This window comes from Pogona vitticeps, chromosome 1, assembly GCF_051106095.1.
Source record: "Pogona vitticeps strain Pit_001003342236 chromosome 1, PviZW2.1, whole genome shotgun sequence".
Classification (NCBI taxonomy): Eukaryota; Metazoa; Chordata; class Lepidosauria; order Squamata; family Agamidae; genus Pogona; species Pogona vitticeps.
In genome coordinates, this window is record NC_135783.1 from 68,663,348 (window position 1) to 68,688,295 (window position 24,948).

Below are 24,948 nucleotides of genomic sequence, written 5' to 3' on the forward strand. Positions count from 1 at the left end.
ATGTAGCTTGCATAACAAATAGTGATGGGGAAAGGGAGTAGTTCATCCAACATCTGGAGGACTACATGCTACCTATCCAGTTAGAGGTGGTGGTTTGCCTTTCATGGCTTAAAGGAAGTATATACTATGGCTACCTAATGTACAAAGAAAGGGGCAATACAAACCACTGTTTTGGTCCTACTGAATGAATATATGGTATATTACAGAAGTAGAGTAGAACCTATATGCCATAGGCAATTAACGTCTGATTAATAAAGATAGTTTTCTTAAACAAACATCATCATCCAAATAAGGCAGCTGGAAGAGTGGGGAAAGTATGATAGTTTGCTTGAAGTCCCCATAAAGCAAGGGGTGGCCAGGTTTGGATCCTGTGCACACTGTTGAGTCCTGTTCCAGCCCTGCTCACTGAAACTCCACACACCCCCAGGTTCCTTGTGAAGGGCAGCGGCTGAGCTTTGAATATCACACCTGCCTTGAGCTAGGGGAAAAATCCTTTTGGGACTACAATAATTCTTAGCCTATATGGATGATGACCATGTGGCCATACTGACCGGGAGGGCTCTAAGACCTGTAGTACCAAAAAAAGGGGGGGGCCCTCCCAAGCTATGAATGACCTTCCCAGACCTCATAACTTCTCTGAATGGCCCTGGTTTCCAAGATGAAAAAACACAGAATAATTCATCAGCTGCTTAGTGGCATGAGGGTGGGGGGGGCAAGGCTTAGGGATTCAAGAATGGTATGAACTTAACACATTAAAAATAAAGGCTGTAATGCATGGTTTGTCAATTTACAAAGTGAGTTAGCAACTTGGCTGTGACTTTTGATCTGATCTCACACTGTTATTCAAACAGCAGCACTGCCAACAAAATGCTGGGACACGTGCATGAAGCTGTTACTTTGAATGAGTTGCCTCAAGTGCAAGAATGCCAACTTTAGATGACATTTTAGAGCATATTGGAGAGTTTGACTTATATCAGAAAAGGGCTTTTTTTGTCCTGTGTTTGCTCTCTGCTGCTTTCACACCCATCTATGTAGGCATTGTCTTTCTAGGTTTTATACCAGAGCACCATTGCTGGAGTCCCGGGGTTGCTGAGTTAGGGCACAGATGTGGCTGGAGTCTGGAAGAGGAGCTGAATTACACATTGCCGGCTCGAGGAACCCATGGAGATGCTTTTGCTAATCAGTGCAAGAGATATGATGTGGACTGGAACGTAACTGAGTTGAGCTGCACAGAACCAATTGATTTTTTCACCACTTACAGGAATAAAAGCAGTATCCCGCTCATTCCCTGTCAAGATGGCTGGCATTATGATTTCTCAGGATCATCTATTGTGACTGAGGTAAGAAGAACCCATACATCAATATAGTTGTTTTTAAGCAGATAGTACTAACTGAGAAGCAATGTACAGTAGATGAGATAATCTGCTCCACATTTAGAAGTGGTGCTCCCTAAAGTGATAAAAAAAGAGATCTTATTAACCTAGCAGGAGTGTTATTTCCATGTTTTGCAAATTATCTTGGTTTCTTTGGTAATTGTTACCAGGAGGTAAACACAGATTTCAGTTGTAAGGAAGGCTGCTCAGATATGAAACTCTGAAATAATCACACTGCTGATGGGAAACCTGTTCTCAGCTTTTTATTATGAGCTCAGTATCTCATCATACAGCCAACAAGGCATTAGACACAGGGGTGACCCAACTATGAGGCAGAGTGAGGTGGCAGCCTGAGGTAGCAGATGCTGGAAGGCAGGGAGCAGCAGTAAGGTGTTGGAGGATGAAGCTTTGTGTGTGTGCCACACAGCTAACTATCCCCCTCTCCTCAAGTGCCAAAGTAAGATTCAACTGCCAGTCTAGCACATTCTGTACCTAGAACTGGGATACGTGTATCCCATTTTGCCGCTTCATCTCAATAGCAATATTTCTTGGGCTGGTACCGGCCACAACCTAAACTGTCAGAGAGCAGGGTGCCACCCATAGGAATCAACTGGGCAGATAAGGTAATAATCAGCGGGCCTTCTGCAGGTTTTATTGTCCACAGATAAGTTATATAGCTCAATCCTCACTCTAGATCTTCTTTCCAAGGCAAATCTGTGTGGCATCTTTGGTATTCTGTTTGTGACATGAAATAAAATCTGTCTTATTCTGAGTCCCAATAATTCAGAATGAGAAACAGTACGGGGATGTGCTTAGTGAAATTGTTCTTTAGAAACAAACCATCCTGATTATGATGTAATTCCAACTCTTTCCAAAAGCATCAATCAGTGGGGTCCGGACTTCCTCATCCTTATGTGGCTAATTCAGTAGATCCATTGAAATCAATATGACTTCCAACAGGACTAGCTGATTTCAGTTGGTTCATACTAAACATGACTAAATAAATCTAAATAGGACCTAAGGCCTTCAAAGCTCACTAAAATCCAAAGGAGGAAAAATTATCTCTGCAGTCTAAGGAAAAAAAACATAGTCTGGAAATAGAAACTGATGGGTTAGGGTCAAGTTTAATATATTTTCTCTAACCTCAATTTGTATCTTTCTTAGTTTAATCTGGTGTGTGAGGACGCCTGGAAACTGGATCTGTTTCAGTCATGTGTGAATATAGGATTTTTTGTAGGTTCCATAAGCATCGGATACATGGCAGACAGGTTGGTCAGATTTCATACATTCTGGTGTGTTATTTTATGTTTATTTGGAAGAATAAAAACTAGAGAGCCAAACAATATTCAGAATAGAATATAGTTTCAACCAACTTTGAAGGGGCAACTGCATACAGAGATGGCTACCATATTTTCTCTGGTCACTGATCCTGGTTAGATGAAAATCAGATACCTTCTCATTTTGTTTTGTGACATTCCACATAATTTCAACAATTCTGTCACCATTAACAGCTGTCTGAATTCTAGGTTAGTGCATTCATTCAATCAGAATGATGCTTGCCCAAAATGTTTGTATTAAGAAGCAGACAGACAACTAACTAGAGTCAGATTTATATCTGTGAAAATTCTCAGTCATCCAGGTGAGGTTACCTGGAAGTTGAGTCGTGGCAACTGGACTTCTTTCTTGTTAGGCTGAAACATTTTGCAACTTATCCAAGTAGCTTTTTCAATCTGAGGAGAGTTGGTAGGAGATCCCTGATATATCCTCCATGTTGGCCTGTGTATATCCAAAATGGACCTTTAACAAGTCAATGTCCCAAGCCAGCAGGACAATGGAATGGTCTGAGACCCAGAGCTGATGGAAGAACCTGGTCATTCCTTACATGGTGGGTGTGTCTGAAAAGCGCAGAAGGATTTTTGGTAAACACCATATACCCGGGCACTTCAAACCTACAAACACACTAAGGCAGAGACATCCACTAAAAAGACCGGACGCCGAAACACAACAGGAGCAATATAGTATATGTGGTCCAATGCAAAGAGAAGTGTTTGGAGCTCTACATTGGAGAAACCAAACAGCCACTAAACAGGAGAATGGCCCAAAACAGGAGGGACCACAATCAGCAGTGTTCTTTCCGTTGAAGGACAAAGGACACCCATTTGATGACCCAGATGTACTCATTTTGGACTGAGAAGATAGGTGGTTTGAGAGAGGGGTCAGGGAGGCCATTCATGTGCATATAGAAAATCCCTCACTCAACAGGAGTGGAGGCCTTAGATACAATCTGTCTCCTATTTATCATGTTGTCCTTTCATCCTACCCAGAAAGACTGGTAAAGGTAAAGGTTCCTCTTGACATTTAGCCCAATCGTGTCCGACTCTAGGGCATGGTGCTCATCCCTGTTTCCAAGCCATAGAGCTAGCGTTTGTCCAAAGACAGTTTCCGTGGTCACATGGCCAGAAAGATTAGGCTCACACAAATCAGAAAGACCACTGATAACTACTGTGAATGACCCATGACAATAGGTGGAGAAGGACTTCAGAAGTGGAATTATCCATCATCCTCAGTCCTTTGTCCTTCTAACAAGCCTATTCAATCCTAAGGGGAATTATAACCAAAGTCAGGGATCTCCTACCAACTCTCCTAAAACTGAAGAAGCCACTTGAATGAGTAGTGAAACATTTCAACATTACAAGAAAGAAGTCCAGTTGCCATGACTCAACTTCCAGATAGAGTCGGATTCATGAATGTGCAGTTGGGCTGATGAAATCTTATTTCATTGTCTTGTCCACTGCATTTTAAAACCTTCAGCTTACTGAAGATACTACACAGAAATTTGAGGAAACCTTTGAAGGGATATGCTCTGGTGCATTGGGGAAGGTGGCAAACTGAGCAAGAATCTGTGAGTGGAAGCCTTTGGCTCATGAGAGGCCAGCCCCCTGTGTTCTGGAATAGCTGACGATAGTATGCTATAGATAAAATTTTAATTCTTCTAGCATACTCCTCTTCTTTGTTGTACTTTCATTTCTGTTGAAGGGATGTTTCAGATTTTTGAAGCTCTGAAGAGCACCTACAAGATCTGTGAACAAACAATAGGAAGTGAATATTTTTCCACCTCTGAAAAATATTTCACACTGTTTTAAGAGGAAGCTCCCAGAGAGGGGGGCAGGAAGAGTGCTTTATTGGATTAAAATGTTTTTTTTCCTTTAGTTTCAACCAGTAGTAATTCAATTTTCATTTTCATAGCATTAATTGTGATGTGTGTTCCTTCTTTTGTTTAGCTAATAACAACAAATGTTGTATATCTTGTCTCTCCAGGTTTGGACGTAAACTGTGCCTGTTAATCACCATCCTTATCAATTCCATCTCTGGTGTTCTCATGGCTGTTGCACCCAGCTATATTTGGGTGGTAATCTTCCGGCTGATACAAGGACTAGTCAGCAAAGGGGGCTGGTTAACAGGCTACATCCTGAGTAAGGTTCTTCAGCTTTGTTTCTCCTGAGAATTAAACAAGGGATTTAGAATGTTTAATAGGCCTGATCTCCCAGAATTGCATATGGGAGTTGTAAGTACTTCCAGGTCAATAGAAATCAAATAGACTATGAAATTGGTCGTAAGAGGTGGAGTAGCTGTATTTTCTCTGCCAAAACAAGACCGGGAACAGATTGCGGTGCTGATCATGAACTGTCAATACCCAACATTAAAGCTGAAAAAGTACAATAACAGAAATGTAGGGCCAAAATATAATTTAAACAATATTCCTGATGTATTTAAGGGCCACATAAGGAACAGACTTGCATTATGAAATTCAAGTGAGCATGAACCAGAAGAATTATAGATTGAAACTAGAGATGTTGTTAGGGAAGAATGCAACAATATAATTCCTATAGTAAAAAAGAAAAAAGAAAAACTAGGAAAACCATGGGACAAACACTTAAAATTGTAAAGGGCAAGTGAGAAGCAAAAATAAAAGGTGGCAGAAATAGGGTCAGAAAACTGAACGCAGTTTTTCAGCAACACTCAAACAGAGACAAAGAGAACTATTACAGTAACCAGTACAACACACACACACCCCAAAAAAGCAGAGGAGAACAACAAAAGGAGGAAAAAGCAGGAGATCTCTTCCAGAAGATCCAAGAAATCAAAGGAAAATTTCAGTCTAGGTTAGCAACGCTAAATGACCAACAGGGAAGCACGTTATCTCACCAGAAAACAGAGAAGGTGGAAATAGTATACTGAAGGCCTATATAAACGAGATGAAAGGATGACAGACCCCTTTGAAGAAGAATGATGAAGAAACTGCAGTTCTAGAAAGTGAAGTGAAAGCTGCTCTGAAAACACTAGGAGGAAATAAATCACCAGGAGTAGATGAAATACTAATAGAACTATTTCAAGCCACAAAGGTGGAATCTGTCAATCCTAACTAGAATATGCCAACAAATATAGAAGAGAAGACATTTTGGAGATCTCTCATTCATAGCTGGAAGAGACTTGACAGCATGTAACAACAACAACAACCCCTGCCAAGGCAGATAAGGATCAATGAACCATGCAGTGCAAGCCTTTAACACTGAAGATGTGAGTACTTTTTACAGGATACAGAGGCAAGCTTTGTAGATACAATGGGATTTTTAGATGAATATGTATAAGGCTGCAGATGGGTTAGCTGGTATATTTAAAAACACACACACACACCCAAAAAACAAATGGAATTGTGAGAAAAAAATTTCATTGCAATTGCCTTCAAATGTTTTTCCTCACTGTTTACTTACAATGATTTTGTTTCCTCCTCCACCCCTCTTTCCAAAGTCACAGAATTTGTTGGCTTGAACTACAGAAGAACAGTTGGAATCGTTTACCAAGTGGCTTTTACAGTTGGGCTCCTTGCACTTGCTGCTATTGCCTATGCCATTCCTCACTGGAGGTGGCTGCAACTCGCGGTGACTCTGCCGAACTTCTTTTTCTTGCTCTATTTCTGGTAAACAAGGCTTCCACTACAAACCTCGCCCCCCACAAAACAAAGAGAAACTTAGAAATGAAGTAGCAGCTGCTGAAATCACAGCCAGTTACATTTTGACAAAACATGCCGAGTTTGCTAAATTATCCTAAATTCAATGTTCCACAAAGAATGCACCAGTTACCACCAACTTTTGTTTTAAATCCGGTTACTTAATTTGAATTCAACACTGAGTTGATGTTAGAATATTTTAAATATATAAAATTCTGTCCAGAGAGGAAGCATCATTAGAAACAAGAATCCAAAGAGTCTCATGGCACCTTTAAGACTAACTGTAAAGATTCATCTTAGTGTGAGTTTTCATAGATCACAATCACTTTGAAAGCTGCAGACAGCACAACAGAACAACTTGAGGTATACAGTATATCTGCACATTTATTGGGCAGAACCTAAGCAAAATTGCATGGAGAATATTATCATTACAGTGATGACACTGACCATGGACAATCCAGACGGATATGTGTGAATAAATAACCCTGATAAGCATTTGACAGCTACTTTATCGCCAGACTATTCGTGCTAATTGTCCATGGCTAAGATGTTACATAACTTTTTACTTAGTGAATCATAAATTTGTAAATCCTTACTGATTCAATGGGCCTATTCTAGTAGTAATATACCACTGGATTTCACCCAATAGATATAACATTATCATGTTGGAATTAATAAAACAATATTCACTGTTGATCTGCTGCATGGTCCTTATAATTGTGCTATCAAGTCAATTCTTACTTAGGGTGTCTTTTTTCAGGGTTTTCTAGATAGGAAGTACTCAGAAGTGGTGTACCAGTCCCTTATTCTAGGGCCACCCTGGGACTGTGTAGCTTGCCCAAGGTCACAAAGGCTGGCTCTTCTGTGATGCCCAGTGGGAATCAGACTCCCAATCTCTGGTTCTGTAGCCAGATATCTAATTCACTGAGCTATAGAGCTTGCTGCCTGGTTCTTACCACCAGAGATATAGTTGAATAGAAAGAGTTGTAAGAATAAGTAAGAGCTGAGTGATATCAGAACCTTGAAAGGGGTGTTAAAATGTTTGTGTTTGGAGCTGTATGGGGCAAGGGAATGTCTCCAGTAGTGATAAAAATGGGGCTTGCCACAATGGCTTGTGCTAGCATTATAATTAGCATTTTCAGTATGCTGTGTTGCTCTGTTCCTATCCCCTACAATGAGTAGCGGCACCTGAAGTCGTGTTAGTATACTTTGTGCATCTAAGTAAGTGGAGTGTAAGCCACAACAGCACATGTTAAAATAAATCCTCAGAAGTATCAAAAGATACCACAAGACTGTTAAAGGTACCACAAGACTCCTTGATACTTTGTTGAAAGATACAAACATGGCTACTCTCTTGAAAATTAGATATGGGATGGTATGGTTTTGGAAAATCACATCCTAGTCATGTTACTGGCCGAAAGAAAAGTTAAGGTACAATGGTTCCAACACCTGGGTCCCCAATGTTCTTGGACTGCAACTCCCAGATATCCTGGCCAGCATAGCTAATGGTGAAGGCTTCTGGGAATTGCAGTTCAAGAACACCTGGGTACTCAAGGATAGGAACCACTGGTATAGGGCATTCAGCATGGAGATTATTATTATTACTATCCTGTTTCCCCGAAAGTAGGACCTAACCTGAAAATAAGCCCTAGTATGATTTTTCAGGTTGCTCATAATATAATCCCTACCCCCAAAATAAGCCCTAGTTAAGTGAAACCACGCGCTCCACCGTTGTGCAGCAACCAGAAGATGACATGATTGTAAAATAAAACATCCCCTGAAAATAAGCTCTAATGCTTTTTTTGGAGCAAAGATTGATATAAGACCCTGTCGTATTTTCAGGGAATCACGGTATTATTAGTTTTATTTATATGCCACATTTCTCCCAACAAGGGACCCAAAGATGTCTGTCTTGTGTCACACATTATATTTAACCCATCTCAGACCAACTCTCATATGACATTTTCCCTTTTGTTTTTCCATTAGTATCATACAATGACATACATTTTGCCATCAACTCATTGCGGCTATTCTTTTGGTGCTACAGGTGTCTTCCAGAGTCCCCAAGATGGTTGATAGCCCAGCAGGAAAATGACAAAGCCCTGAAGATCATTAAACGCATTGCCAAAGGAAACAGGAAGAAACTGCCTCCTTCTATGGAGGTAACCAGACCTAGTTAGCATTCAAATACTATACTAGGAGAATATATCTGTGAAGATATCCAGGTGAGGTTATCTGGAAGTTGAGTCATGGTAACTGGACATCTTTCTTATTAGGTTGAAAATCCCATCTCTGCAGTCCTTCTCCATCCATTGTCATGGATTGTTAACAGTAGTTAATAATGGTCTTTCTGGTGTGTGGTCCTGATCTTCCTGGGGATGGATGACAGACTGTGGACATCCAAAATGGGTGTTTAACAAGGCAATATCCTGACCCAGTGGGACAATGAAACAGTCTGAGGCCCAGAGCTGACAGAAGAACCTGGTCATTCCTTACATGGCAGGTGTGTCCCCAGAAAGATTAAGACCACACACACCAGAAAGATCACTGTTAACTACTGTTAATGACCCATGACAATGGGTGGAGAAGGACTGCAGAGGTGGGATTTTCCCTCATCCCCAGTCCTTTTCAAACCAGGGGGAAGTGAAACCAATGTGGAGGATATATCAGGGGTATCCTACCAACTCTATTCAGACTGAAGAAGCCACTCGGATGAGTAGCAAAACATTCAGCCTAATAAGAAAGAAGTCCAGTTGCCATGACTCAGCTTTCAGATATACTAGGAGAACTGGCATACAATTGGTATTACGACTGGAAACTCAGCATATAGGAACCAAGTCAACAGACCAAAATACTGTAAATGTGGGTTTCTAGTCTTCTAAGTGCTTCTTGCTTAGCTCAGACCATAATGGTAACTAAAAGCAATCCTTCTGTGGGATCCTTAGAGGGGCATGATAGAAATATAACAATAAATAAATCAAATGTTGTTTGGAGTAATGAGCTGCTTAACAGACATTAATGAACTCCAAAGCAGAGACTATCACAACTAGATTGCTTCCAGAAGGACTAGCTTTGCCGAGAGGCAGACCAAAACAATTAGCTGGCAGATTTTGAAGGATGTGGAGTGAAACCAAGAGTTTGAGATTTAGACACTCCCCAACTTAATCTCCTGCCCTCAGTTACTGTCCCATTCCCTGTTTTCATGTAATATTTCACTGCTTTTTGGTTCTTGGAATGAGGGAGTGTGCTAACTTGTGCAGCAGCAAAAGGCATCAGGTCAGCCTTGATCCTCTCAGTGTGTTCATGAACTTTGAAGCTAGTTAGGGTAATACATGTATGTGTGTGTGTTATACATTTTATCAAAATGTTTTCAAACCACAGAATTATTTTCAAAATTATTCCTGTAAACTGCATGCAATTAGAATAGTGCAAAAGTTTGTACATAATTTTGCTGATCTTACCCTTCAAATTATTGCAGATACTTCTCTCTTCAAATGCATTTAAATTTTGCCCCAGGAAAAAAAATCTAGGGGCATCTTGAAAGTATGAGAACCTTCCCTATCTTGACCCCATCAAATCTCTTTAATGAATTCACAGCAGTTCTGTTTAATTCCTATAAAATGTATACAGATGCTATGCCTGAGCAGGATTCTTCAGATTTATTTCAGACTTTGTTTTTAACAGGAATTTGGTACTACCTTTACAAATAATCCAAATATTATGGCTTGCATAGTCCAGTAGAAAGATGCTCACATAACTTTTCCCGTAATAAAATGGCTTTGTTTTTGCCAAACAACATTGCAACACATCAATGATTCAGTTCTCATACCAGATAATGATTGCTCAGAAGACCTTTTAAAGTTTCTTATTCCTCTGCCTCCAAATGGCTGTCAATCAAGGCCAGTGTGCGCCACAGGATAGTGAATGTTGAACACAGGCTAATGAGGCTTCTCAGTTATAAAGCTCTCTTGATAAATCATCTTTTCCTAACTTCCTTCTGGTGTCATTTCTCTGGATCCAAACCTGGGGCAACCATACCATTAGGCAGAATGAATAGCCTGACTCAGAAACCAAGAGAAGCAGCGGCAACTTGTTGGAGGACAGAACTGTGTTTTCTGAGCAGCCTGTCCTGTATCCCTTGAACTAGTGTGTGCCTTAAGATGCAATGGAGAATGTTGTCTTTTTCCAACTGCTGCACAACTGCTGCTCAGGTCGGCTTATTATGCACATGGAATGGGGTGGGTGGCTTGAATGGCATCTTGTCCTTTGGCTGGTGCAGAAAATGCCTTCATCTAGCCCTGATTGAAGTCATCACATTTTAAGGGGAAATGTCTTTGAAATGAGGACAACTGGATAAAAGCAATTGCTTTACAACATATTGCCATGCTTTCTTTCTTCTGACCATTGATTGCTCTGCAAGAAAGGAAGGAAGGAGGATCTTAGGTAATCAGTTTTAGACTCCAAGCCCTCTTTGTGTAAACAAAATTAGTATTTCCAGGACTTGAATGAGTAATACTATAAAGCATATCCTCGCCGACTTCTCTTGTTCTTTCCTTTTAAGAGCAAAGAGTTTGATGAAATAGGTCATAAACGAAAAATGACATTTTTATTTCTTTGTTTTAAGCCTAGAGACAAATTTTTATAAGGTCTAAAAGTAGACAGCTTCATACTGTGAACTGATAACAAAGCCTTAACTCAAAAACATCCCTGTATATCCCCCTCCAAGTCATCCGTAGGAAGGGGAGTGTTAAATGGCCTCAACAGCTTCCAACATAGAATCCGTGTCCCAGGTGTAATCCAGCAGAACAAGCTTTATTAATAAACTCCAGCAACAAACATGGCCCATTTGGGGGAAATCTAAATATGATGGCATGGTATCACTTTTCAAAGAAGTGGTATCATTCAGAATACTCTCAAGATCTTGTGTCAAGAAGCAGTTCATTTCACCCTCTCTGAGTCAGCTTTGTCCTGGGAATTACCACTGATTGGGAGTTCTGCTCTCTTGATCTCTCTGGATCAAGATTATATCTCTTGAACTCTGGACTTCTGGAACCAGTTGTTGGAGGCACTGAAATTGTATTTTGTGTTGTCACCTTTGTCATTGGGTAACCATAAGATATTCCAGTGGGATGCTTATGGGATGTCTGGTGAGGCACCATTGCGTCAAGATATCCTGAGGCTAGTTTATCACTGCATAGAGTGATACCAGTTAAGGCTGGGGCCACTCCAGTGCCCAGTGCTATTCATCTTCATCCCCTTTGACACCCTACTGATGTGTTGCTCATGTTTCCAAACCCACAGACAGACACACAACAGTCTCATATTTTGTGCACTGTGAGAATGTCTCCAACCCTCACTTGCCAAGCCCAAGCTCTTATTGGAAGACACCCTCCTCAGGACTAGAAGCCCCCTCCTGCTCCCTTGTCAGGGTTTCCTTGTTTCCTGACAGTTCTAGAAGTTTCCCTTCCCAGCCTCCCAGCCTTCTGTCCTTTATCCAAGGGTGTCAGAGTTTTCAACCTCCATTGGGGTGTGGGGTAGCGTGGGCTGGCTTGTGTGTTTGCAGCCATTTGAGGGAGTCACCACGGGTAGTGACGACCCCAGGGAAATTTATCCACTGATACACCAGTGAGGAAGGCACAAAGGTTGGCCTGATGCCAGGTCTGTCTTTTGCCACAATCCCATATATCCTGATAAAATTATTCAAATCATCAGATATTTTAATGTATACACAGAGAAAATATAAAAACACAAGTCATTTATTTTTTATTTGTTACATGAATATCCTACCTTTCTTCTAGTGGAGCTCAATGCAATGTATGCTGCTCCCATATTTCCCCTTTATTCTCACAACAACTATTTCAATTAGGTTAGGCTGGGAGACTGTCTGTGGCTCAGTACTTCAGAGATAGCACAGCAGGGAAATATGGATGCTGTTGCTTTTTGTTGCTAAAATGGCTGAAGGGTCTTAGATTCAACTGCGTTTTTTCTTTTTACGAATGCTGATAATAGAAGTTACTTCATAAAAAGCTGTAGCTGAGATCCTGTTGCTTAGCATAGTAAGTCACATCTAGAGTAGGTCCAATGAATCAGTGGGAATTTGCTGAGTTAACTCCTCTTTAAATTCCACTAATTTAGTAGACTTACTATGCTACGCAACAGGATTTCAGCCAATGTCTGTTATTAGCAGATGCCAGTGAACACTGCTGAAACTCTGCTCCAACAGCATCACAACTGAATGACAGGCTCAAAATGTGTGTTAGTTGAGTTGGCCTAATATATTTTTCCACCTGAAGCAAAGTAGCAAATGATGCCCCTGCAACTTCTACCCAGGTGAAGGTGCACAGGGCACTAAGTTGGCTAAGTTAATTTGACATAAAAGGCAGCATATCCTTCAAACATCTCTTCCCAGTTCTGGTAGTAAATGCATCAAGAGCAAATTAAATGACTAACACAATATGTTGGCCTTTCATGATGACATCTAAGAAAGGATAATTGAGCTGGGTGCTCCCCTTTGGCTAGTGTTAGGGCTGGCCCTGTATGGAATTAAGTTTCCACATGTTTATCCCTCGATGGGTAAGGAAGTATATGCACAGTTCTCACCAGTGCAAGCAGGGAATTTAACATGGAGGAGTGGACTGTAATATTTGTAAGACAGTCTCAAATGCACACGTGTATACACTAATCCTCACCCATAAGTCATCAGAAGAACATTGGTATTTTCAACGTATGTGCTAGAAATGTTTATATGGTACTTTTTTTTTAAAGAATTATTTGTTTCTCCTTCTAGAATTTCCAGGCTGAAGAAGAGGTGGGTGACAAGCTACGTCCTTCCTTTCTAGACCTGGTGAAAACAACTCAGATAAGAAAACACACGCTCATCTTAATGTACACTTGGTAATATAACTTCCTTTTTTAAAAAATTCAAACATGATATATTTTACCACAACATATGCTGTCCATGGTCATGATCATGCAAGAGTCCTGGTCCAAAATGTAACTTTTTCTGGAGCTCTGGAGGAGAGGTCTTTCTGAAGGAGCAGTGCTTTTGGAACACAAATATGGCTTCATTTTGCCTCTATTCTTTGTCTAGGTTCACAAGTTCGGTACTATATCAGGGCCTCATCATGCACATGGGAATTGCTGGCGGCAACATTTATCTCGACTTTTTTTACTCTGCTCTTGTTGAATTTCCAGCTGCCATCATCCTCATCCTTACAGTGGACCGCATAGGCCGTCGCTATCCTTGGTCTGCAGCAACACTGATGGCAGGCACCACCTGCCTCATTACAGCCCTAGTCCCAGAAGGTGAGTTCTGTGGAGAGACATCCTGACGTGTCCCTTCTCTGCACCCTGTTCAAGTGCTGCCATACTTTACTTTTCCCCACAATATTTTTCTCAATGGACAGGTAACAAACATGGACTTTCTTTCCACAAGGAAGATAAGTTTGAGAAGGTTCTCTAAATATGACTTTTTGCACCGAAAAAAGCAACAGAAACCAAGAAACACTTTCAGAGTAGACCTTAGGTCTAGATGGGTGGGATAGAAATCAAATAAATAAATAAATAAATAAATAAATAAATAAATAAATAAATAAATAAATAAATAAATAAATATTTCTGTATATCTTTTCAGATCTTTATTGGATTAAAATGACAGCTGCTTGCTTAGGCAGGATGGGCATTACAATGTGCTATGAAATGGTTTGCTTAGTCAATGCAGAATTATACCCTACATTCCTCAGGTGAGTGAAACATCTTCAGATACTCTATGGTGGCATGGTATCACTTTTCAAAGAAGTGGTATCATGAGGCATTGACAATGGAGCACAGGGTGAGGTGTCTCCGAATGATCCTTCCAGCCGGTGGTGTAGTGGTTGCAGGACTAAGGCCCCAGAACTATCTGAATAGCATGACACCATGATGTATTCCCTGCAGGCTTCCCTGTTCCCTCTGACCTTAGTAGCAAACTTCACAGTAGCTGGAAGGAAAATGAATTTTCCTTGGAAAAGTGTATAGTTGTGAAATTTGAGTGTGGCTTGTTCTTAAACAGGCAGTTAAGAGTCATTAACTTTATTGAAGACCTGTTCCTCATGCAAACAAAATCTACTAAAAGTCCTCTATTGAAATGGATCCATCCTGCTGCCCCTATTTTTTATTTTTATTTTCTTGAATAGGAGTAGCTATAGAATTGTTACAATGGGCATGTGTACAGCCACATTTACCATTACACCACTTTCCACTGCTCTGGCAGTAATGACAGTAACAATGACTCAATGGTTTCCCTGGCAACATTCACAATAAAATACAATATATGAGGTGATGGCCAGCCTGTTGAGATTTCAGCCATTAGCCTTTTAAAAATATTTGCTCAAGACTGAGCTCGCAGTTCTTGAGCCAGTCAGATGCTGAATAGAGAAGGTGGCCAGTGAGGGTACTGGAATGAGAAGAAGCTTCCCCTTTGGTTACTGGGATGACTGTAAGCATCCACCTTTAGCATCTTCATTCAAAATCTCCCACCTGGTTGTTTTTCTTTCTTTTTTTCTTTTGAACCAACCAACTAGATATTCAAAGCTCTGTTATGTACTTTGGTACATAATGGATGAAATCATATTACTTAGTGTAGTACCAGGCAACTAAAATAGGCCCACTGAATCAATAGAACCTATGGAGAAGTTAACCCACTAAATTCCCACTGATTCAGCGGGCCTGGCTAGTGTGACTTATTGTGTTGAGCAACTGAATTTCAGCCAGTATTTAGCTAGCCCTGTAGTAAGGGCAGCAAAAAGAAAGGCAAAATGGCACCAATCTGTTCAGCTCCTCCTTGACCCTGTGTGTGTGGTACATTAGCCATTGAATTCTGCAAAGGAGGAAGGAGAGACAGTAAGAAATTTAAAACTCTGGCTGTCAGCTTCTTAACAGACACCAGGAGTCAGCAGGGTGTGTATTTTTTTTTCACTTTTATCTTCCAAGCAAGAGCAGTCTGGACTGTAAGAATGAAGACTCTTAAATCTTTAAGCATCCTTAATTCACCCCAGATTCGATCATTCACTCATGACAGGGGTCAGTCCAGAGGCAATTCCTACTATATATTACAAAATGTCTTAGAAATATTGAAGACCTCCCAGCAAATGTAATTGGATTTATGTGGCATTAACCCAAGTCTGAGGATGTTCGGAGTTCAGTGTGTTGGAACAGAAAGAACCCAGATATAACCAGATACAACTCTGGTTTGAGGGAGGCACTTTAACATCTTTTGGCCTGATTTTTGACTTCCTGTTTCTCCCTAATCTCCCTCCTTTGCTTCATCTGGATGCACTAACTCAAAATGCTTTCCTCTCATCCCCTACCCTAATGACCCACCTCTTTCCAATCAAATCTCCCATCCCAAAAGATTCCTTTTCTCCACATGCCTATGCCACCGATCACCTTCCTTTCAACTTTGTGCAAACATTCATGACTCTTTCCCTCACATCTGCTGCCTGATCCACCCAAACTGCTTACCTAGATCACTTTCTAGGGCTGATTGACCAGCCTTCCCTTTTCAGGAAGCAGCTGAAGCAGCAACAGCAGCTATGGTTTGTGGGAGCTGGGCAACTGACTATGGAGACAGATTAGTTCTGCAACCAAAATGGAGGATCAGAGTGGAAAACAAGGCTGAACACCAAGTAACATTAAACTTGCTTTCTGTGGTTCAGTAGTGCACAGTATCACAGGCCATGCTTCGTAGTCTATTAGTAAATAGATACTATTAATAGGTACTATTAATAGTATCTAGTAACAGATACTAGATACTATTAATAAATATAATGGTTGTCCCATTCTTTTAAAGGAATCTGGGAGTCCTTGTCTGCTCTTCCATGTGTGATATTGGTGGGATCATAACTCCATTCATTGTCTACAGGCTGGCAGATGTCTGGCATGAGCTTCCACTTGTGGTTTTTGGTAAGAATCTGGTTGTTTTATGTTGCCTGAGAGTAGATAGCCCATTCTGGATCCATGTGTGAAAGGAGCTCATACAGAAGCTATCTATCTGTACACTGACCTATAATTCCTCTGTATGCTACCTTTAAGAAGTTTTGGCTGGGGGGGACCTTTCTGAGCTAGGGTGACTGTCAATCAATTCAGGGGTAATCAATTATTCCCTCTCTGCCTCAGATTTTGAAGAGGGCTTTGTTTCTCTACCTTTCTTCATTCTTTTTCAGTCGGTATTCAGTTAGTGTTGGAGTTAATCATGTAGTGCAGTATGTACAGTCAGTAAGCAGACCATGAGTCAGTTAAGCCCTACTCTTATAACTAGTCATTTTTCCCTACAATATGCTGTTTTTGATCTTTTCAGAAATGTGAGTAAATGGAACTTTTATATTTTCTTTTACCAAATTTCTCAAAATGAGTTACTGAGACTGTAAGTGCCAGTTGTTAACCACAAAAAGAGATGTTGTACTCTAGGAAGAATTAAAGCTAATTCTGCTCCATGGGTCCCTGCACTATCTGCTGTGTAGCTAAAGGTTTTTAGCCAAACATTTCACACTTGGCCAAGAATAATAAGGGAATATCCAGACAGCTACTTAGGACACAAGTCCTGCATATTGTTTGGAGTGTGATATACAGATGATACTTGTGTATCTGACAGCAGGGCTTAAGTTTCTTCTTTTCCTTCAAAAAATTTCTTGGCAGGACATTGTGACCTCATTTATTTAGACTTCTCCTGGTCAAGAGGTTCTTAAGAAAGAACCATCCTGAAATTCCACTGCCAGAAAGATCAGTATCATCCTGAAGAACTCCGCTTAATTATATACCTGTATAATATTGCTCTTGTTTTTAAAATAAGGGGATTCGTTTTATTTCATTTGCAAGAGTCTACGCAGTTTGGAGTGGTACAATGAAAGGATGCAAGGATTGCATGCTACACAGCACCAGTGGGGACAAAATCATTTTGGGAAGGGACAGGGAATAATACAGAGTTGATGTTCGTCAACCTTCCTGAATCTGGCAGGGTGACAGACAGCTCACTTCCTGCCTCTATAGATCTTCAGCAGTGACAGCTGGGAAATGGATTACCAGTAGTGGCAGAAGCAGTAGCATTTTATGAGTACTGGGAGCTACCATTTTAATTTTCCACAGTTCCACAGAGCACTCAGCATAGGTTCAGACAGGGGCACTGGGGAGATGGAAATGCAGTCAACTGGCCACTATGGATGGGCCTGGGCAGGAGTCAGTACTCATAGAGCTTAATGGGATCTTGGCAGCTGCCCCAGGACATTGAACATCCAAAACGAGATCAATGAAAAAGAGTATTGGCTGGTTTTGATCTCTGCACTTGATATTGTCTTTCATTACTTGGCTTAACTGCTGAGTTGGGATGGTAAGGCATCAGCATATTAAGGGGGCACTTAGGTTTGTTGTTGTTGTTTAGTCGTTAAATCGTGTCCAACTCTTCGTGACCCCATAGACCAGAGCACGCCAGGCCCTCTTATCTTCCCCTGCCTCCCAGAGTTGTGTCAAATTCATGTTGGTTGCTTCGATGACACTGTCCAACCATCTCATCTTCTGTTGTGCCCTTCTCCTCTTGCCTTCACATTTTCCCAACAAAATATAGGACATAATACAGTACTGATATTGATCAATGGTTGCAAATATGGCAAAATAATATAAAGCTCACAAAATCAGTTAATTTCAAGGAGAATATATATATAAGATGTTTTATAGCTGGCATTTGACTCCACAAAAACTATCAAAGATTTATACAGATGTATCAAATGTGTGTTGGAAGTGTGAAGCACGTGAGGGAAGTCTTTATCATATGTGGTGGACTTGTAGAGTAGGGAAGCAATTTTGGATAGGTGTACATACTTTGTTACAAAAAATATTGCTTTGTAAGGTTCCACTAAACCCAGAACTGTTTCTATTGAGTATTATACCAGACAATATAGTTAGGGCAAAGAAATACTTAGTTATATACATAGTCACTGCAGCCAGAATTCTTTATGCCAAGAATTGGAAGAAATTGGTGATACCCAGACCAAGAGGAACTCATTGAGAAGACACATGAAGTGGGAGAAATGGATCTCTTATCAGAAGTGCTGAAGGACTGTCCAATACAAAAGGCAACTGAATGATGGGATTTATTATATAAATGGCTCGAATCAACAGATAGTACTTGAATAATATAGATTAAAACTAGGAAGTAAATGTAAGTTATAAACTGGAGGGCAATTATATAGTAAAAAAACGGAAAGTCAAATTGATATGGCAATATGAATAGATTGGATGGCCGTACTTTTTGTGTTCTCTTTCCCCTGCTTCCCCCTTCATATCCCCCCTTTACCTTCTGTATCCCCTACCTTCTCCTAAATTGTTAATTAAACAAAAAGAAAAAGAAAAAACATTTTCCCAACATCAGGGTCTCTTCTGATGAGATGGCCAAAGTATTGGAGCCTCAGCTTCAGGATCTGTCCTTCAAGTGAGCATTCAAGGTTTATTTCCTTCAGAATGGATAGGTTTGTTCTCTTCGCAGTCCAGGGGACTCTCAAGAGTCTCCTCCAGCACCACAATTCAAAAGCATCAATTCTTCAGCGATCAGCCTTCTTTATGGTCCAGCTCTCACTTCCATACATCGCTACTGGAAAAACCATAAATTTGACTATGCGGACCTTTGTCAGCAAGGTGATGTCTCTGCTTTTTAAGATGCTGTCTAGGTTTGTCATCGCTTTCCTCCCAAGAAGCAGGTGTCTTTTAATTTCGTGGCTGCTGTCACCATCTGCAGTGATCAGGGAGCCCAAGAAGGTAAATTCTTTCACTGCCTCCATATCTTCCCCTTCTATTTGCCAGGAGGTGATGGGACCAGTGGCCATGATCTTAGTTTTTTTTTATTTTGAGCTTCAGACCATTTTTTGCACTCTCCTCTTTCACCCTCATTAAGAGGTTATTTAATTCCTCCTCACTTTCTACCATCAGAGTAGAAAGTGAGAAATATTTCTTCTGGCAATCTTAATTCTGTCTTGGGATTCCTCCAGTCCAGCCTTTCGCATGTTGTATTCTGCATATAAATTAAATAAGCAGGGAGACAATATACAGCCTTGTCATACTCCTTTCTCAATTTTGAACCAATCAGTTGTTCCATATCCAATTCTAACTGTTGCTTCCTGTCCCACATATAGATTTCTCAGGAGATAGATAAGGTGGTCAGGCACTCCCATTTCTTCAAGGGCTTGCCATAGTTTACTGTGGTCCACACAGTCAAAGGCTTTTGCGTAGTCAATGAAGCAGAAGTAGATGTTTTTCTGGAATTCTCTGGCTTTCTCCATAATCCAGCAGATATTAGCAATTTGGTCTCAAGTTCCTCTGCCCCTCCGAAATCCAGCTTGTACTTCTGGGAGTTCTCATTTTACATACTGCTGAAGCCTACCTTGTAGGATTTTGAGCATAACCTTGCTAGCGTGTGAAAGGAGTGCAATTGTACTGTAGTTGGAACATTCTTTGGCACTGTCCTTCTTTGGGATTGGGATGTAGACTGATCTTTTCCAGTCCTCTGGCCACTGTTGAGTTTTCCAAACTTGCTGACATATTGAGTGTACAGTAGTACCTTAACAGCATCATCTTTTAAGATTTTAAATAGTTCCACTGGCATGCCATCACCTTCACTGGCCTTGTTGTTAGCCAGGCTTTCTAAGGCCCGCTTGACTTCACCCTCCAGGATGTCTGGCTCAAGGTCAGCAACCACACTATCTGGGTTGTCCGGGACATCCAGATCTTTCTGGTATAATTCCTCTGTGGGCGTGATGGGGCTGTGGGTTAAATAGCAAAGCCTCTGGGCTGCAAATTTGAAAGATCAGCTGTTCAAATCCACATGACGGAGTGAGCTCCCATCGCTTGTCCCAGCTCCTGCCAACTTAGCAGTTCGAAAGCAAGTAAAAATGCGAGTAGATAAATTGGTACCACCACGGTAGGAAGGTAATAGTGTTCCGTATCTAGTCACGCTGGCAATGTGACCACAGAAACTGTCTACGGACAAACACTCGCTCTATGGCTTGGAAACGGGGATGAGTACCACCCCCTAGAATCTGACACAACTGGACAATTTGTCAAGGGGAACCTATACCTTTACCTCTTCTTGCCACCTCTTTTTGATGTCTTCTGTTTCTGTTAGGTCCCTACCTTTTTGTCCTTTATCATGTCCATCTTTGCACAAAATGTTTGTCTAACACCTCCAATTTTCTTGAACAGATCTCTGGTTTTTCTCTTTCTATTATTTTCCTCTATTTCTTTGTCATGTACATTTAAGAAGGCCCTCTTGTATCTCCTTGCTATTCTTTGGAAGTCTGCATTCAATTTTTTGTAACTTTCCCTATCTCCCTTGCTTTTTATTTCCCTTCTCTTCTCTGCTATTCATAAGGCCTTGTTGGACAGCCACTTTGCTTTCTTGCATTTCCTTTTCTTTGAGATGGTTTTTGTTGCTGCCTCCTGTACAATGTTACCAGCTTCCATCCATAGTTCTTCAGCCACTCCATCCACCAAATCAAGTTCCTTAAATCTGTTCTTCACTTCCACTGTGTATTCATAAGGGATTTGGTTTAGATTATACCTGACTAGCCCAGTGGTTTTTCCTACTTTCTTCAGTTTAAGCTTGAATATAGGTCTAGACCCACTGAAATACAAAGCCAGCCCCGTTGACAGATTTCACATGTAGGAAGTAATCCATCCTCTGCATTCTCAAAACACTAACAGGCTCAGTGTGAGAAAGCCAGCTTTCAAGATTAATGGCAAGATTTATGGCATATTTCAGGACCCTGTCTGTGCATGCTCATAGCCTGCCATAGTTTATCTGAATTCTGAGTAACATGTAAAAGTATATTTTGCTTATAGTCTTATTGTTGTGAAAACTATGGAGAATTTCAGCTCAGAAGAGACTTTATAGAAAAATAAGGTCATTTGCCAAAACTGGGGGAAAGGGGAAAGAACTTGCATCTATCTATTTCCATTAATATAAGTCAAGTATAATGTTTTGCTTCTCTGGCTCGTAACAATTTTCAAAGTATAACTCCATAGTTAGGCTTCAACTGATTTTTGTTGTTGTTGCATGCTGTTTGTTTTCAAGCTGTTATTGGCCTCATCGATGGTGGTTTGATTCTGCTGTTACCTGAAACCAAAGGAAAAGCTTTACCTGAGACAATCAAGGATGTTGAAAATATGCACAGGTATGGCTCTTTGTCTACTACATGGAGACAAGACTCATTGGAGATGTCAGTAATGGTAGGAGAAACTGAAGGCAGTAGGAAAAGACATAACATGAAATGGACCAATTCAGGAAAGAAAACCAAAACTTTTAATTAGGATGACTTAAGCTGAGCTGTTAGTGAGAGGATTTTTTGGAGACCATTAATTTACAGGGTTGTTATAAATCAGAAGTGACTTGATGGCACAAAACAACAAATGATCCCTGAGTCCTGAAGGGGGGGTTGAGCCCTAACAGCTGTGGATTAGTGGGAAGCTAAAATCTTCTTTAAAATGATCAAAGTACAGTGGGGTCTCTACTTAAGAACGTCCCTACTTAAGAACAATCCAACTTAAGAACAGCTCCATTTGCTAAATTTTGCTTCTACTTGAGAACAGAAATCCAAGATAAGAACAGGAAAAAAAACCTTTCCTGCTCTTTTTTTAACCTTAGGTCATTTTAGGTTAAAAAAATTCTCCCCCTAGTGGTAGAGTATGTATTAACCAGCTTTGCATTAGTTCCTATGGGAACTAATGCTTCAAAGTACGAACGCACCTCTACATAATAAAAAAACAGCCAGAACGGATTAATTGGTTTTCAGTCCATTCCTATGGGAAATTTTGCTTCAACTTAAGAACGTTTCAACTTAAGAACACCATTCCAAAACGGATTAAGTTCTTAAGTAGAGGTTCCACTGTAGTTTCTATGGACGGAAAAGAGCAGATACGGATTAAATGGTTTTCAATGCATTCCTATGGGAAATGCAGATTCAACATAAGAACTTTTCAACTTGAGAACCACCTTCCAATACGGATTAAGTTCTTAAGTGGAGACCCCACTGTATGACAAGATGGCTACTGCATTTGAACTGTCTCAGGAGATACCAAGCTGCATGAATTTGGCCCATCTGGAAATAAGCAACACTGAATTTGAACTGATGGTGAGCATTCTTAGGTAGACATTGCTCAGCATTCACAGTCAAGGCTGACTGAATGGGGAAAGAGAGAAGCACTATGCACTTAGGTGACTCTGGCACAAGAAGAGTTGTAATTTTTCAAATAGTTACCACATCACAGTGAAAGACAGGCAATCCTGCCCTCAGCCACAATGGCCTAGGAAACACCAAGCTTAAGATGTTTCCTCTTAAAAAGTAGTTTGGCAATTTAACCTGTCTCCCAGGATCCTGTTGAAAATTACTCCCTTCAAGAGCTGCTGTTTCCTTCAGGAGGGAAGCCTTCCTCAGTGCCAAAAGGGATCCCAACAGCAGATTTAGAAGAACTGGTAGTTAACAGGAGAAATGGCACTCTTCCTCGGCCACACTTACACACATCCCAGCAGCCCTAAGCATTATCAGGAGCCTTTGAAAGTTCATTAGTAGTTGGGTAGGAGGGAAGGAGAATCTCCGAGCCTAGACAGATATTTATTTATTTATTTACTTCCTGACTTAGTGCTAGGCACCACTTTAAGCAGTTTACAATTGAGGATAATTATCTCATAAACCCGCCCCATAAGCCAAATGTCAGACAGACAAATACAAATAACAAAACCAACCTAGCTAAAAACTAAACGATAGTAGGACTGGGTGACTCACATACAGTATAGACTGACTCAAGAGAGGATGTCCTTGAAAGTTTCTTTAAAGAGTAATGAGATGCATGTAGTTTTGAGGGTAATTATGTCCAAGAAGGTCACGTTAACATACTCAGCTGAAAGGACTTTGCCCCTCAGAGCCCAATATATTTTGTATTTTCACACTGTTCTTCTGGTGTTATTTCTACAGGCAAGAAAGTCCAAAACAGAATATGATTTATCTTCAGGTTCGAACTTCAGATGCGACTTCTCATTAAGATCAGTGGCATTCTCCAAGATTTTTTCCTTGATGATAAATAAAGGAAAACATGGAAAAGGCAACTAGACAACATCTTCTCTTGTCATTCTTTAAACCTTTTTGTAACCTTCTGATTTTTTTCCTTCCTGTAATGACCCTACAGTAATGTGTTTTGAAGAGCTCTGTAGTCTGAAAGAAATAACACGAGGCAGCTCTCAGTGGTCTACAAAGCAGCACAACAGTTTCAGGAAGCTGTTCTATTAAACCACAAGCTGCCACAATCTACCTTTAAGTTAAACAAAAGGCATGGTGCAGCCAGACATAAGTGTACTTAAGCCTTACTGATTCCAATTTGAGAAGGTTGAGGATGTCCTTAACGATTCTGTTGAAATCAATGGGAATTAAATATGCTTGGCTGGATTGTGGTCAAGGCTGCCAGTGTTTAAGGTCAGTTGGAGAACTGCTTTTAAAAGCAACAAATCTTTCCTCTCTCCCACCCCCACATCTGTGTCCTCCTTTGGGCTGTTTTCACAAACTGAAAAATCAAGTGTGAGCACATCAAGTGGGAAGGGTTGCCAGTGACTACTTTCCCCATGAAGATCTTTAAACAGAGGCTTGGCAGCTGAAAGGGTTGCAGGCTGTTGAATTCTGGATTTCCATACAGAAAATCAAATCTAGCAGAAGATTAGTCTAGATCACCTATGAGCCCATCCCCAAGATTGGTTTGATGTCCAACTTATTTTGGCAGTTTTGTACATTCATATTTAGAAGGAAAATCCTTGTTAAATGAATTGGACTTGCTTTGTGATACACCAGAGATGAGAAACACTGTTGTTTTTTACTTCAACGCCAAAAATTATCCAGAGATTCCCCATCCCCCATCCCACCTAGATCATCCCTGGGGGCTTCTGGGAGCTATACTCCAAAAAAGTAATATTTCCTATCTTTGAGGTAAATATAGGCTCTGACAATGATACAGTGAAAAATAACTTACTGAATCGTTATAGAAGCTCATTAAGACAAAGAACTCGTGATCAAAATTATTTAGTTTATCTGACACATTACTGATCTATTGCAGTGGTTCCCAAGTTTGAGTAACTCAAGTATTCTTAGACTGCAATTCCCAGAAGCCTTCACCACCAGATGTACTGGCCAGGGTTTCTGGGAGCTGCAATCCAAGAACACCTGGGTTACCCAAGGTTGGGAACCACTGGTCTATTGGATAAGGAACTTAATTGCCCAATTGACAGAACTTGGATTTTACAGGAAGTGCTACAGTACTGCTGGTTAAAGAAGGACCCTGTCTCACATGGTGAACTTGGCCACAAGGTTTATTGGAAAAGATGTATGAATATCAGCCCAATGAATGGGAAGAGTAACTGCCAAACACTGCTTCAGAGAGAAAATGCTATGATAATACTGGCGAAAGAAAAGACTCAGCATTTATGAGAAAATGCTGAATGTGGTGTGGAAGGTACAATGTCAAAAGTGCCTTTACACCAGCCAGATAGATAGTAGTTCCCAAGGA

At 40.6% G+C, this 24,948-nt stretch overlaps 1 protein-coding gene across 1 annotated transcript; it reads left to right on the forward strand.

Annotated features, from left to right (window-relative positions):
• The first annotated feature begins 718 nt into the window (after positions 1–718).
• On the forward strand, positions 719–23,513 carry SLC22A2 (solute carrier family 22 member 2). Its single transcript, XM_020809084.3, has 11 exons — positions 719–1,340; positions 2,538–2,641; positions 4,692–4,846; positions 6,183–6,351; positions 8,429–8,543; positions 13,169–13,275; positions 13,472–13,686; positions 14,015–14,123; positions 16,211–16,323; positions 21,476–21,575; positions 23,373–23,513. Exons 1-11 carry the CDS (start codon positions 924–926, stop codon positions 23,437–23,439), a joined length of 1,671 nt encoding a protein of 556 aa, XP_020664743.3. The 5' UTR covers positions 719–923; the 3' UTR covers positions 23,440–23,513.
• Positions 23,514–24,948: the final 1,435 nt, after the last annotated feature.